Here is a 16,017-nt window from a genome sequence, read left to right on the forward strand (position 1 = left end):
TACAGAAATGGTGGTTGATTTTCTTGTTTTCCTATAGCCTTCAGTTTCCTATACGGTCTTCCAAAATTTCAGAAGAATGGGACACAGAAAGGAGAAAAGAATGTGCATTGATAACCAGCTAGGGAGTGAACTAAGTGCTTTACAGGGTAAGAATAAAGTCATAATCTCTATATATAAAAGCCTAAGGGACCGAATGACCGGTCGACCGGTCGTTATGACACGCACTGACCACAAGGGGGCAGACGCTCAATGCAGAAGCTGCACCTTGGTGGTCAGTGCGCTCCCACAAGTGGGAGCACCGCTCAGCTGACTGACGGGTGCCAGACGCAGGGCTCACGGCTGGCTGCTGCAGCCCAGAGTCCGTAGTGGTGTGGCAGTGAGCCTATCGAGAGACGGTGGCAGGCGCAGCGGGGCCGGGATGAGCAGGAGCAGCAGGCAGGAGTGGCAGGTGGTGTTGGACTGCTGGGTTTGGCCCGATCCCCGCAGGCTATGCCGAGGGACCCCACTGGTGCACAAATTCATGCACCAGGCCTCTAGTATTATATGAAAGGTGAATGAAGTGTTCTGATTCCTATGTTGACTCTATCAAATCAAATACAAAATTAATTAAAATACTTAATTTGAAGTGTGTGAGAGACAAATACTGGCCAAATGGAATTGAAGTCTAGGTAGGTAGTGAGATCAGAGAGCCCCTAATTCTTCAAATAAAAATCCATGGATTCTGGGGCCAGATGTGTCATTTCTTCCGAGGTTACTGAGAGAATTTGCAGAGTGAACACTGAACCACTATTACTTATCTTTTAAGAGCATATATTTTATAAGCATCTCATTCATTTAGATCAATGGTTTTCAGCTAGTGTGCCTCAAGAATTTTTAAAACACACAATACCTGACTATTTAGTTAGCTGCACTGACCTCTATCCCTTAGATTGTCAAATAAAAAAACGACAAAGGCCAATATGACAATAGCCACCTGGTGTGAATGAATCAAAATTATACCTATTTTTGTCAGATCAGCAAAGAATATATTTTCGTGTGTACCACAGAATTTAAGTAATACAGAAAGAAAAGAAATAATAAATGAAAACACTTTCCATCTTGTTATTCTACACCAGTCTTAATGTTTTACTTTTCTTACAGTCTCTTTATTTCAGCTCATCCCATGTGATTAAGACATTTTTTGTTCAACATTCATTTCCATACTTTAAAAGCAAAGAAAATCAACCCTCAGAATGACATTTATAAAGTAGAGAACTTCCAAGTAAAATGAAAACAGTGAAGAGGGACAGGGAACCCATTTCCTATCGGGAATGATTACAGTAACTGGGCACGTACAGAGAGGCCGCGAGGTTATTTTGAAATGTGAAAAGGTGCTTGGGATGCAGAATGAGGGCTCATGGTTTGAAGTAATGGTGAAGCACCTTTTGGACCTTTTATAGAAATGTTTGTGAGAATTACCACTGTCCAGTAGAGGCCTGGGTTGCTTCAGAGTGGCGATCTCTCAAGTAGTGATTGAAATGCATAAACAGGATATTAAATATTTATGAGATGTTGTTGAACGATTTCTTCTCTGGGTAAAATTTGGAACAAACTGACGCCTGATTTCTTGTTCAGATATACTCTTGTTTATACATGTCTTTATAAAATGTGATGCATGGATATAATATTCCTGATGTGGTGTGGGATATGCAGAGTGCATTGGGTTTCCTGGTTTATACCAGATCATTTCAGCTCTATAGGTATATGACCTCCCAGGGTAACCTCTAATAAATCAGTCTGAGATTACATTAGCTTTCTGAGCCTCTGTACTTACTGATGGGACATGTATGAAAGAGACTAAAGAAAGGTTGGGAGGAAAAAAGGTCAAGTGTGTTCTTTCAGCTCTCCCTAGTCATACATTTGTATTAGGGATCTTGTAGTTAAGAAACAGGCCATGTGAAAAAGAACTTTGTTGGTACACGATTTATTGCCACCTTTAAAGGGGAAAAACACCACTATAACTTATTGGATGTTACTTAATGCCATTCAGAATGGGGGGCAGTAGGAGAGAATATATGAATTATCCAAGGGTCCTAAATGAAAAACAACAACACATTTGGCTGATGTGGGTGCAAACGGGAAAGAAGATAAAATCTACAATAAGTAAACTCCTTAATTATTATAAAAGATACTTAAGATTGTTTTGAAACGACTGGTGTATTTCCTGCAGCTAGCACATTAGCTCACACATGGTTTGCACTCAGTAAGTATTGTCAAATAAATGAATTGTATTTATTTGACCTTTAATTGAATCGGAAAATGAATTGCAGCACATTTTCCATGTCTCTGAGTACCAGGGCCCTGGTCCTTGAGTAGTTTGCTCCACTAATCTTGTTTCCATGGTAAAGTGAATTTGCATCTGCTCTCTAGGGGTATGTAGGAGGTTGGCAACATCTCTGCTAATTGTGAGGTCACCCGAAAGACCTGGCAGTGATGAGTCCTTCCCCAAAGTGCAGCTGTGCAGCTTTCTCAGTGGTCTCATTCAGTTCCACTTCAAGCACATAACTGGGCTGGAATTGCATGAGATAAGTGCCGCCAGTGCTCATCACCATGGTGAACGGCTCTGAGAAATCAGTGAGTAACTAACCCTTTAACAGAATATACTCGCTCAGTAAGTGCGAGGGTGGGTGGCAAGTTGGAAGCCCCCTTTAAAAATTAGTCAGTAACTTTAAAACGTAGTCAATAAGTTTAAATTCTTCTCATGTCTCCCCAAAATGCAAGAAAAGTAGGTAACATTGTTATGACTTTTGAGAGCCCTGGCTGCTTTAGCTCAGGGCAGTATTCCTTTGCTCAGGTTTTGCTGTTGAACTTCACAGAACCATGAGTTCATGTGTTTGTTCATCTTGCATAGGGCTACTGAAGTTTTAACTTGAGCAGTCTGGGTTAGACCAGGCAATAGCTTTTTTTCAGAAGGAAATGAATGAGAGCTTTTTCTTTAAAGCCACTTCTAGAAAGAGTTAATTCTGAGTTTTAAAAAATCAACGATACAACCTCACCAGCTCTTCCTCCCAGTCTCCTTAGCTGATTCCTTCTCTACTTCTCCATGTTAGGGTCCTCAGGGTTTGGTCTTAGATCCTTTTCTGTTCCTTCTCTACACTCTCTTTCTGGGTAGCATCACTTACCCCATGGATTGAAAAATGTTGGCAGCTCCCTAATGTAAGTCTCTAGCTCAAAACCCTCCACTAAACTCCATACCCCAATATTGACTTGATTTCTCAACTTGGATGTTTCACATGATTTAAAACCTACTACGTTCCTATAAGATACTTTGATTCTCTGTCCCTAAAATTTGTTTCATCCTCAGTGTCTGGCATTTATATCTCTATCACAGACATCTACTTACCCTTCTTGAGTACTGAAGCTATAAACTCTGGAGTCATCCTAAATTCTTATGTTATTGTCCCTCCACGTTCCAACATCTAAACCATTAACAAATTGGAGTGGTTGCCCTCTAGCGTGTATGAGAATCCAAAATTAATCTCAAATGCGCTTAACTTTTCTACACGTCTTTAGTTCAGTCACCCTGTGTTGCTTCCTTGGTCTAGCCACCATGATCTCGCACTTGGCTATTATAACTAACTGGTCTCCCCAATTCTACTCTTATCACCCTATAATCTGTTATCAAAAGAAAACAAGAATGACTTTCTTCAAAATTTATATCAAATTAGGCCATCCACCGACAGTTGCTTCCTATTTTAGGTCAAATAAAATCTAAATGTCTTATGGTCTTCAGAGTTCCATATGAATCATGCCCTGCCAACCCCTCTGTTCTATTTTTGCTGCTATAATGATTGTCTATGATTCCTGCCGCTGTCTCAGTCTCCATGTCAGTTCTTTAACTGTGTGCTGACTCATGTATTGGGCTTCCTCACTTACACACTTTACACTGATGCCACTTTAATTACTGCAGTTGCCTCTCAACAAGTCTTATTTCAACCTCTTTTTTTAAAATTAAAGTGTAATCTAAGTCATATATGTACATCATTTGAAAAATCAGTACTTACTACAAAAGTTATATTGGAAAAAATGAACATTCCTGCCCCCTCCTCTCCATCCTTAACTTCTGCCTGCTGGGAGCAATTGCATTTCTTTTGATACTTGCCTAGCCTCTATATTGCTAAGTAGTATAGTTATTTATTATTTGTTTTTCATTTTTAAAATATTTTACTGTGACATAAACATATGAGATCCAAACATACTTCATTATAAATAAATTTATAATTTCTTAAGGATATTTGTCTGAATACCTATTTTTTTCCCTGTCTTTCCCCCTAATATATAAGGTTCATGAAGACAGAGATTGTTTTCATCTTTGAATACTTAGTAAATTGCTAACTTGTAGGTACTCAGTGGGTATATTTGTAGTGACCATTAAATAATCATCAAGAAGATACCGTGGAATGTAGCTTTTGAAAACACTGGTTGATAAACTTAGGATAAGCTTAGAAGTAAGTTAAAAACTGGATTTGCTTAATGTCAACTGGCTTTTTGCATATTTAAAGAATCCATAGACATCCCAAGGGATCAATTAAAAAATCACTTAAACAACAAGAGATTACAGTGAAGTGAATGGATATAAGAAAGTATATGAAAATCATAGTTTTTCTTGATGTGAGCAAAAATTAGACTATATAAAATGAGAAATGAGATAATCTTTATAATACAAAAAATCAATCATTTTGGATAAGTAAATGTTAGGATGGAACATTCATTTTCCATTTTACCAGTTTTTACCACTTCGTTTTCACTTCTTCAACATAGAACGGCTTCTGTTTATTATCATACTTGTGATGCTGTTTATCTGTAATGCAGTTAAAAAGGAACATTTTGAAATTGTCTTTAAATCTGTATCTCTGTCAAATGTTGGGAAAAAGAGGACATTGGTTTTGAAGAAAATGGGAGAGAAAGCATATTTTTTTCATTTGTAAGAGTGAAATCTAGTCCTGTGTAATTATTATATAGATAGACTAAGACTGTGTTGTAAGACCATAAGCACAGAAGCCATTATAACATGTCCCATAGTAAAATCTGTAACCAGTGTCCAAGAAAGATAGATGGTCTAAAAACCAAGGGAGGATTTAATCGGGATTTATTTTGAATGTGTGTCAAATAAGTGACACTGTGTGGAATGCCCCTGAGTTCCTTTCTAATAATCATTTCCCATGTATCACTCTGTTTCAACTGTACTACCCTTGCTTTTCCTTAAATATGCTAAGCTTATTCTAATCTCAGGGTCTTTGTTTCTCCCTCTCCCTGGAACGTTCTCCCCATACACCTTGGCCTGGCCATCTCTCAAACTCTAGGTCTCTGCTCAGATGTCACCTCACCCGAAAGGCCATCCACTCTCTAACCCCTTCATGGGATTTGGCACCTGACTCCATATTATACATATATAACTTTTCATTGAGTAAATAGGACTTTAGGGATGTCTTCATAAAACAAGTGGTGTGTCTTTTTTCTTTCTGGTCTTCCTTCTGGTGTTGTTCACACTTAGGTTGTGAAAAGTCCCCTGGTAAATTTAGTCACAGAAAGTCTCTGGTAATTAAAATATTTGGTAATCGACAGTCCACATTCACATATAGTTAACATTTTTCTGCCATACACTCTCCACATCCAGACCTTCTCAGAGCTCATCACTCCCAATGAAGAAGGCGGATGAAGTTGGAATCCTTATTACTTCCCCACCTAGAGCTTTCATGACTCCTGCTCAGTATTGCGCTTCCTCTGGCTCCTCTAGGACTGAGCCATAGGGGAGGCGAGGGGCAGGAGAATGTTCAGGTGACTGACAGTGTCACAGAATGGTATTGCTGAGCACTATTTATTTTAAATCCTTGCCTGAGGATATGTTTTATTGCTTTTTTTTTTTTTGCTTTTAGGAAGGGGAAGGAAGAGAGAGAAGAGAAAGAGGGAGACAGATACATTGATTGGTTGCCTCCTGTATGCACCCCAACTGGATATCAAACCTGCAACCTGGGCATGTGCCCTGACCAGGAATCAAACCCGAAACCTTTTGATTCACCAGATGATGCTCCAACAACTGAGCCACACCAGCCAGGGCGAGCGCTGTTTTTGATGGCTGCTTAGAATGAACCTTCTCTTTCTCTCATGGGAGGGTCTCCTCTTCAGAAACACTCACCAATCCCTGGGTCTCACTCTTGTCTTTTGAAGAGGGTTAATTCATCTTACCTGGATGGTCACTTTCAGCTCCTACTGTGGCCTCTGGGCTATATTTTAGCCCTGTTTTATATTGTGAAACAGAACACAGACATAAATATGTATATAAACCATCAATGTAAGCTCATTAACCAATGGTTATGGAGCAATTGTGTGTAACTTTGACCAGTTGAATCAGTAGCACATTGTCTCCCTTCCTAAAGTATAAGTTAGTGATGTGTCTTCCAGCCTCGTTCACTGCTGCACCCTCAGCTCTGGCTGTACAAAGTTGGAACTCATAGGCATTTTATGGAATAGAGGATCAAGTGAATGAAGAGCTAATAAAAGTATTATACATTTAAAGGACAGACTATTATTCATCAATGAAAAAGCAAGCTTATGAAGATTATTTAATACGATTAAGAAACAAAATAGCTATTAAAGTTATTCTTAACTGGGAAAAAGAAGTAGAATATAAAACTAACATATGTATGTATATGTATAGGAACACGCATGCACATACACTGACACCACACACACATATACTTACATATGCTTTGTGTGTATGTGTAAATAGACTAGAAAGAAATAGTATATACATACGATACACACACATATACTTACATATACTTTGTGTGTATGTGTGTGTGTAAATAGACTAGAAAGAAATAGTATATACATACGTTATAATTGTGCCATATGACAGGATTTGGGATGGTTATTTTCTTTCTTTAACTATGTTTTTAAATATTCTGCTATTTAAAAGTTCAGGTTTTAAGATCACATTTTAAGAGGGTAAACAAAAAAGAGAACTAAAAGAAAGGAAGAAGGAAAGGAAACTAAAATCTGGAAATATTCCCGCAGATCTGCCATGGGAGAGTCATTGGGCAGCCAGCATGGAGGAGGCCCGGAGAGGAAACCCTGGGCCACTCAGAAAGCCAGTGTGCTCTTGGCAGCTTGTAAGTCTGGTCACAGAGAACTGTCAGCCTAAGATAAAGCTCAGAGCCGAGTGCAATATTTTGTCTTCTGCTTTGTGAGGGATGGGGCCTGGCCTTGCTATTGATATCAGATTTTGGACTTCGACCATCTGTGAGGTGCTGTGCTTGACGTCAAATCCTTAGTGCAAAATTTTTTAAAGATGAGAGTTCTTTGGAATAACACTCATATGGCAGGCCTAGCCTCTTTCAGATAGCCTCATGAAGGCAGTGCGCGTCTGAAGCCAGGCAATCTTTGGTATGAATTCTGTCTCACCACAGACTGATTTGTGACCTTAGAATGCAAGACTACTTTTTGAAACTCTTTTCTCCCCCAACTCTAAAGCGGGTGAGATTAACATAGGTGTCTCAAGCTGGCTGTTTCTGATTCAATGAAATCATGTATATGCAGTGTCTGGCATACAGGCATAGTATTTTCTTACCTTATTGTTTTCTTCGAAATATTTTTACATACATTTCAAAAGAGAAGAGTGAAGGGCTATGTAATTATTGAAGCCTGGGTAACTAGAAAAAAGAGTCATGAACAGAGAAAAGACTTGGGAGGAGAACGATGGTACCACTGCCGTGAGGTGAGAAGTGGAGAGTGCGTCTCGGATGGAAGCAGTGGGAGGGGAGGGGATTTGGGGAGTCATCTCCAGAGAGGGGGTAATAAAACCACTGGAGGGGACAAATGCAGAACAATTGCTGACCAGAGACCAGCCCTGGAGTGAGGAACATCGGCCTGAGTAAGGAAGCAGAAACAGTGGCTAGAGAAAAGGAAAACTAGAGCAACACAGAGGAGAAAAATTGTCCAGGGTCAAATGCCTTAGGGAGGAGAGGAAAGGAAAGGAAACTGAAGGTGACCCAGAACAATTTCTGGGGTTCAGTGGGGCAAACTGGAATGCAGGCGAAATGTGAGGAATGTAGGTAGCAAGCAAATTTAGAGTGATGGATTAAAACCAAAAATCAGTTTGAAAATTGGGAGCTGCAGATTCCAGCCCTGATGTTCACAGGGACTTACTGTGTGATTTTAGGCGAGTCCTGCAGCATTTCTAAGCCTTGGTTTTCTTGATTTTTAAAGCTCCAGTGATGGCAGGATGGTTTCCGAGTTTCCTTCTTACATTGTAGTTTGTGATTCTCGTTGAAGCCCTTTGTCAGGGAAAGAAAATGTGAATGGTGTTCATTGTGTTCCTTGAAAGCTTTTCTTAAAAATAGAACTTGGGCCCCCAAAGAAAGCAACAGAACTGCCAGAGGAAGAAATCAAATTGTAGCCCCCCTCCCCGCCACGATGGAGCCCCAGGTGGAGTAAATAGACCCCTCTTGAGGGCAGTGAATGGATATGTCTTCTTTGATTTCAAGAAGGAAGAATACATTGAGTCAAAAGCAATATTCCTTGAGCACCTGTTAGTAGCAGACCTTGTGTATTGTAGGCATGACGAGAGGCTCTGTGGCCAATGCCTTCCCTCAGACAGCTCATGGTCTAATCAGAGAGACCCCAAAACAATAACCACAGAGGATTTATTAGTGTCATAGTGGAGAAGGTCCAGGGTAGAAGTGGATAAGGGAGGCAGCGGTTACTTTGGACAGAAAACAGGGTTGGCTTGATTTTGAAGAAATAACTCTCGATACTGACAGTGACTTTCTGGAAAGAGAAAGCAGCGCATGCCATGTACCAAGATGTAATCATGCAGCTGGGAGTTTTTTGGAAACACGTTACAATAGAAAGCTTGTTCACACAATTAAAATCGGTTTGTTAGGGTTCTATATGAAGTTTAAGTAGTAAAAAGAAAGCTGGAATGATAAGCAAGACTTTGTCATGACTTTATACCGTATCTGTCTTCATTAAGGACTTGGTGTTTATCCCTGTGGCTATGAAGGGAAACAGAAAGGGTCGAGTCAGACAGAGTATTTTAGTAGAAGGCAGTAGGATAGATGTGGTGTCCGAGGTGTATTTTCATACAGATTTGTGTGTGTACATAGAATGCACAAATGCATGAAAAAAGACTCCAATTTTATAGTAATATTGAAAATGACATTTAAAAAATAAAGCGTGAAACAAACAGTAAAATTTATGTCTCGCCTATATTATGCTTACATTTTAAAGTATATAATGCTGTATTTACTTAATGAGATAGATATTCTAACATTACCATACAAGAAAATACTTAAGAAAATAAAGCCAAACTTGTGTAGACATTCAGATCATGTAGAGCATCAGACAAACATTTGTCTAAAGTGTTTTTACAAGCACATACGGATGCCAAACTTTTCAGCAACTTCTATTACTGTTGTTTAGAAATGAAACACTTGTGCTACTTCCAGTATCCTCAGGTCTTCAGGAGATAGACTTTCCTTTTGCTGTCAAGTACTTGGTCATTTGATGTTTCCAGTTATATGAAACTTATCTTTTGATTTGATGATTTAGCAAGAATTTCAGTATTTTATCTTTTGGCTACATTTCTCCAGTTCTCTTCTCAAGCCAGGCCTCTTCTTGAACTGTTTCTGAGACTCAAAGTCCTCTTTGCCCTTGTTCCCAATGCCTCCTCTCATAGGGAGCCACCTTGCCGCAGTCTTACCCAAAGCCTGCTATTCTTCAGGACTCCTCTTGTGTCCTGAAGTTATAATGATCTACCACCTAATGTCCCTTAGCACTAATGGTATTTAGTTCTTAATTATCCTTTAAACATAATATATATATATATTATATTTAAAGGATATTCTCAAAGACTCTCACAATACACGATTGAGCCTCAGATAAAATACTTTTAGCCAGTTCAGTTAAAGGTTAGCTAGAAAACCTAGGTTTTGTAAAATACAGACAAGTTCAAGAAAGCGCATGGAAGAATGAAGGGAACACTTGAGAGAAATAACCACAGTAATGCTTCAGTTTTGTGAGTGAACAGGAAGTGAGGCCGTGAAAGGGGGGGAGGTAACCCAGTAGGAATGGGAACCAGAATGGAGAGTGCCAGGTTGCTTACTAATTTTTTGGTTACTTTTTAGTTATGCTTCTACTAGAGGCCCAGTGCACAAAATTTGTGCATGGGTAGGGTCCCTAGGCCTGGTCAGCAATCAGGCCCAATCAGAGCCTTCCGGCTGCTAGCTGGGGCTTTCCTTCTGCTTGCCGGCCGGGGCTTCCCTTCCCTGCTGCCGGCTGCTGGCTGGGGCCTTCCTTAGTTCTGCGCTGCACCCTGGTGGTCAGTGCACATCATAGCGAGCAATAGAACTCCCGGTCTCCCGGTCGAACTCCCGTGGGGACACTTTGCATATAGATATTAGAGCTTTGGAATCTGTTTGTCTATTTAATAGACCATGGTTCATTTAAGAGATTAGAGCTTTAGAATCTGTTTGTCTATTTAATAGACCATGGTTCATTTAAATTCGAACAAATGCAACATTGATATTTGGTGAATTGAAGAAACAGTATATAAAAATTTGTGCATATTGGCCAAATTACATTTCATGTTATGATAGAAGTTGGTGGTAGTATCAGTAAACCTACATGTAAATCAATGTTGATGGTTGTTTTAAAAAGCACAGAGGCATCTAAATAGAGAAATGAAATATCAGAACCAGTAAGAGAAGACATGGCTGGCAACACCTTTATGTAAGTTATGGTAAATGTGCAAAATACTGAAATTCTTGCTAAATCATCAAATCAAAGAATAACATTCAGTGACAAAATAACAGATGCCACCATATGAGGAAATGTACATAATGACAGAAATAAGGTAGGGAATAACTGTGAAACTTAATTTCATTGCCAAATATTTGCATGAAATGTCTCATTGAAAAATCTAAAAAGAGCAACTGGGAGTAAAACACTTATATATGCTGCATTTATTTTAGATAAGGAACAGTGTCGTATTAATTCACATAATATTTCCTTTCCTTCTAAAATGGAAAGGACAATATTTGCCCTAAAGTGCTGCTTCATTGCGGATCGTCGAACACAGAGAACCTTGTGCAGAGAAGTTAATATGGAGTTGTGTTCTTCCATGGCCTGTACAATCATAGTATAGATAAAAAAATCTATTTTATTAGTTGAAAAAGTAAGCCCTTTGTGGAGACACAGAAAACCTTAAGATTTTCTGCAATTCTTTTTAATACAAGTCATTATCTTGAAAGAAACCAACCTAAGCTAGAGCACTTCCCATGCTGCAGGATAATATTCTGATCTCAGACAGGAAACGCGTCCTTGGAGAGAGAACACCAAACGTGCCCCAGAGTGAACTGAGCCGGCACACTGTGGTCAGACAGTAAATATACATTGAGTGAATGACATTATTTTCTTTTTAAGTTGGTCCTTCTCCTTTAAAAAATGTCTATAGATAGTGTCATATTAAAATTACATGAAAAAATGCCCCAAATATATACATATTTAAAAATATTTTTATTGATTTCAGAGAGGAAGGGAGAGGGAGAGATAGAAACATCAATGATGAGAGAGAATCATTGATTGGCTGCCTCCTGCACGCCCCCTACTGGAGATTGAGCCTGCAATCCTAGGTATATGCTAGGATTCAAACCGTGATCTCCTGGTTCATAGGTTGATGTTCAACTACTGAGCCATGCCGGCTGGACAAATATATACATATTTTAAAAGAATAATATTTTAAAAGAATCATTAGGGTAAATCTTTTTTTGCATTATTCCCACCACCAAATGATATGTGTATGTGAGCTTGCACTGTGTGTGTGTGTGTGTGTGTGTGTGTGTGTCTGTCAGAGAGGGAGAGGGAGAGGGAGAGGGAGAGGGAGAGAGAGACAAGGGGACAGATAGAAGTGGTGTAACTATTATTTTATTTTTTAAATATATTTTTATTGATTTCAGAGAGGAAGGGAAAGGGGGAGTGAGGTAGAAACATCAATGATGCGGAATGGGGGAGTGAGGTAGAAACATCAATGATGAGAGAGAATCACTGATCAACTGCCTCCTGCATGCCCCGCACTAGGGATCAAGTCTGCAACCTGGACATGTGCCCTGACCAGGATTTGAACCGTGACCTCCTGGTTCATAGGTTGACGCTCAACCACTGAGCTATGCTGGCCAGGTGGAACTGTTATTCTAGTTCTTCAAAATTTTATTGGTGGTATAATAAAATGAAATTGATGAGGATTTTTAGATTACTTAAGGTATCTTGTAATGTTAATTCTTACAGAATGAAATGAGATAGCATATTCGCAATCACCTGGACTTTTTGTATGGAAGATGCAATATACTTTAATCATTAGAACAAAGCAAAAGAAAAAGCCTCTTTTATACTTCTAAGGAAAATGTACTTTTTTAAAATGTAGATTTATTTTTTCTTATTATTTAGCTTGGGAGAATTACTGTGTCTGAAAAAGTAATTATATTTTACTGTGGTAGGTATATGTGGATCAAGTTAAAATGAACTATATATAATTAATGCAAAGCAGAATTATGAACTTTGATATTAGCAGATTGGGTATGAATAATGCAGGTTCTAAGGGATTATTTCTTCAAAAATATTTACTAAAGAGTTAACAGTGATCAAATATATATTTATATATATATTACAGTGGAGTAAAATAAAATTGAAAAGATTAAGTCATATGTTCTTCCATGTGGAATATTTTCCTAGTTATAATGCAAATTTATTCTTAAAAAGGAAAGAAATGACTAGGCTTAGCTTCAATATAATAAAAGGATACCTACTTATTATGAGTTCTTTTTATTGATCATAACCATATTTTACAGTTTTTAGCCCTCTGCCCACACTTGGTGAACTTTAAAATCCATTTTCTTGGCATTGAATGAAATGAAACTTGTTTATGTAAGTGATGCCTTTTTTTCTCCTGTAATTTATTGTTCACAAGGTTTTCAAAATGTTTAGTAGAAGGCTTTAAGAATATTTTATATAATGACTTTAATGCTATGTCTCTTACGTTTGCTTTGATATGTTACATGACTTACTTTGTTAAATAATGATTGTCAAAAAGTTGGACTATGTCGTGTATGCAATTAAAAGCTGTATTGCTCTTCTGTACATGCTGTACATGTAAGTGAACCCATGGGTCTCCCAAAGTGAGCCTTTAACATTCCAGAAGTTTTACTGTGCATCTGTTGCTGGCATCTAGCCTCCCACCCACACAGGCTAAGACTAACTAAATGAGGTTTATGCTAGTGTAATAAAGTACATAAAGATGAAGTAATAAAATGGGAAGACAGTTACTTTATTATGCGGTTGCTCGAATAGCTTCACTAGAAGAATGTATGCACATATGTGAAAGAAAATAGTGTGTGAGTAGGAGAACCCAGAAAGTAATTTATTCAAATGGCATTTTTTACATGTCTTTTTATGTTATTTATTCCAGATGGGATTCATACAGCTCAATGAGGACTTCATATTTATTGAACCACTCAACGATACAGTGGCGATAACGGGTCACCCGCACCGTGTATATAGGCAGAAAAGGTCCGTGCAGGAGAAAGTCACAGAGAAGCCAACTCCTCACAGTCATTACTGTGGTATCATTTCAGGTAAAGCCCTCTGAAAGATTTAACTAACTATTCAATGTGGGGGGCGGGGGGAGCAATATGAGATGGATCCTTCAAAAATTCTATCCATCCATCCATCCATTCATTTACTAGCTTTATCTTTTTCCTTTGGTTAATGACAATTAAATCTATTTTCAGATTATTTTTTTAGTTTTCTGGGCAGTGCCGTATTTTAATATCAAGAAATATGAACTTAAAAGGACTTCAGAGATTAATATGTAATAGACCCCACACGTCTCCTGAATTGTGAAGTGTTTCTCTTGGGATGTGGGTCACCTCACTGGGATAAAATGCCACTGAGCATCCTGAAGCCGATCCTGTGAGCTCCTGGCCTTATTTTAGTCCAGTTCTGTGAGAATGGCATAGCTACCTCTTTCCTTTGGCTGGAAGCATCTTTTACTCTTTATTTTTTTTATTTTTTATTTTTTTAAAAATATATTGTATTGATTTTTTTACAGAGAGGAAGGGAGAGGGATAGAGAGTTAGAAACATCGATGAGAGAGAAACATCGATCAGCTGCCTCCTGCACAACCCCCTCCTGGGAATGTGCCTACAACCAAGGTACATGCCCTTGACTGGAATCGAACCTGGGACCTTTCAGTCCGCAGGCCGAAGCTCTATCCACTGAGCCAAACCAGTCAGGGCTCTTTCTTTCGTTTTAAAAATTTTTAAACATTTTACCCAAGTAAAACTCACCTTGGAGGTTAAAATTATCAGAGGAATAGTAAGAAGAGTAAAAATTTCATAGAATTTTATTCTCAGTATCAGAATACCCTAAAAATCTGGCAGTTTCAGAGGCACATAAACCTTCCTAGCCATCAAACCCTTGTCTCTGTCTGTCTGCCAGTACTTCACAGAAATAAAATGGTGACTATTTGGTGCACTTCCTTCCTTTGGCAGAGCTTTGTGGCATTAGCAAGAATGGCAGGGGAAATGAATGATTTCTCTTACATAAGTAGGACCTGGAAGTCGTAGCCAACATTCAGAAAATAATGAGTTTCCCTAGGACAAATTTTTAGACATCTAAACCAGACATCTCAGTGAATATTCACTGATATTAGATTAGAATCTGAGGAAATATGAATTTATTGAAGAATTCTTGGTGCAAAGGTTTTAAAATTCGACTTGCAGATTTCAAATTAGGTGTTAGTGACAAGATATTAAGTCTAAAGTTGGTTATGGTTTTGAGGCAGATTTGGATATATGAATTATGACAAGAATAACATTTGCAGAGGCCATAGGATGTTCATATCATCAACTGGGTAGGGGGTTTGGATTCAGAAAGGATTACGATATGTTTCTGTTTAGATATATTCATCTCAAATTAATCCGTGACTTCTGTTTTCTTTTGTGAAAGGTCATGATATCAGTCTTTATGGGAATCATCTTCAAAAGTGGTTAAGTGAATCTCTGTCACACCTTTCGGTGTACATGATCAAGTCAATTTAAAAGACACATCTCTCTTCTCCATTCTAAGAACGATAGCAAAAGGCATATAACAGCTGAATGGAAGTCATAGCACTGTGAACAAGCAACAGAAAGGCTTTTGCATGGTGAAATGACAACAGCCACCACAGCTTGAATTTAGTCCATTTAAGGAGATAGCCATGTATGAGTTAATACTGTAGTAAGTTCCAACTGTTCTAGACACCCCTGTACATGGGTGACAGAAAGCAGGCTTTGTGTGCGTCATTATGTATGGGGAAAATACTTCTAGAAAGTTTTTAATTTTAATAGGTTTATAACGCATAAATACTTGGTTCAGATTTGACAAACATTTCTCATGAAGTTTTAATTATTTTTTGTTAGGCATAACTGTTATATGTTAATTGACCTGCACTCGCATACAAGAAGTGCTAAGCTGCCATCAATTGGATGATTTACTGAGCTTTCCTATTTTCAGTGGCTTTTTAAGAGCCTAGAATTTAAAAAATCATCTTAAAATTAACAGTTTATGAAATAAAATATTTATTTACTTATACTGAGATGTCTAATTGTAGCTCTTCAGGCTGATATATTCACATATTAAACACGTGATTCAAATTTGAATAACATTGCAGTATTTGCCTTTGCACAGTCCTTTATAATAAAAGCCTAATATGCAAATCGACCAAATGGCAGAATGATCATTGGAACGACTGGTCGCTGTGACGTGCACTGACCACCAGGGCGCAGATGCTCAACGCAGGAGCTGCCCCCAGCCCACAGGTCCCAGGCCAGACAAGGCGGGTGCCAGCGGGGGCCCCCCGATCGCCCTGCCGGTTACCCTGCAGAGGGAGGCGACTGGTGGCAGCGGCGGGGGGGGGGGCTGGGCCGGGGGGGGGACCAGGCT

At 38.7% G+C, this 16,017-nt stretch overlaps 1 protein-coding gene across 1 annotated transcript in view; it reads left to right on the plus strand.

Moving 5' to 3' along the window:
• The first annotated feature begins 1,310 nt into the window (after positions 1-1,310).
• ADAMTS19 (ADAM metallopeptidase with thrombospondin type 1 motif, 19) overlaps positions 1,311-16,017 on the plus strand; it is a 178,231-nt gene continuing 163,524 nt past the window's right edge. The window contains exons 1-2 of the mRNA XM_005865612.2: positions 1,311-1,412; positions 13,502-13,667. Coding sequence (XP_005865674.1) covers positions 1,311-1,412; positions 13,502-13,667 — 268 coding nt within the window. The remainder of the gene's footprint in view (positions 1,413-13,501; positions 13,668-16,017) is intronic.

This window comes from Myotis brandtii, unplaced genomic scaffold, assembly GCF_000412655.1.
Source record: "Myotis brandtii unplaced genomic scaffold, ASM41265v1 scaffold208, whole genome shotgun sequence".
In the NCBI taxonomy this organism is placed as follows: Eukaryota; Metazoa; Chordata; class Mammalia; order Chiroptera; family Vespertilionidae; genus Myotis; species Myotis brandtii.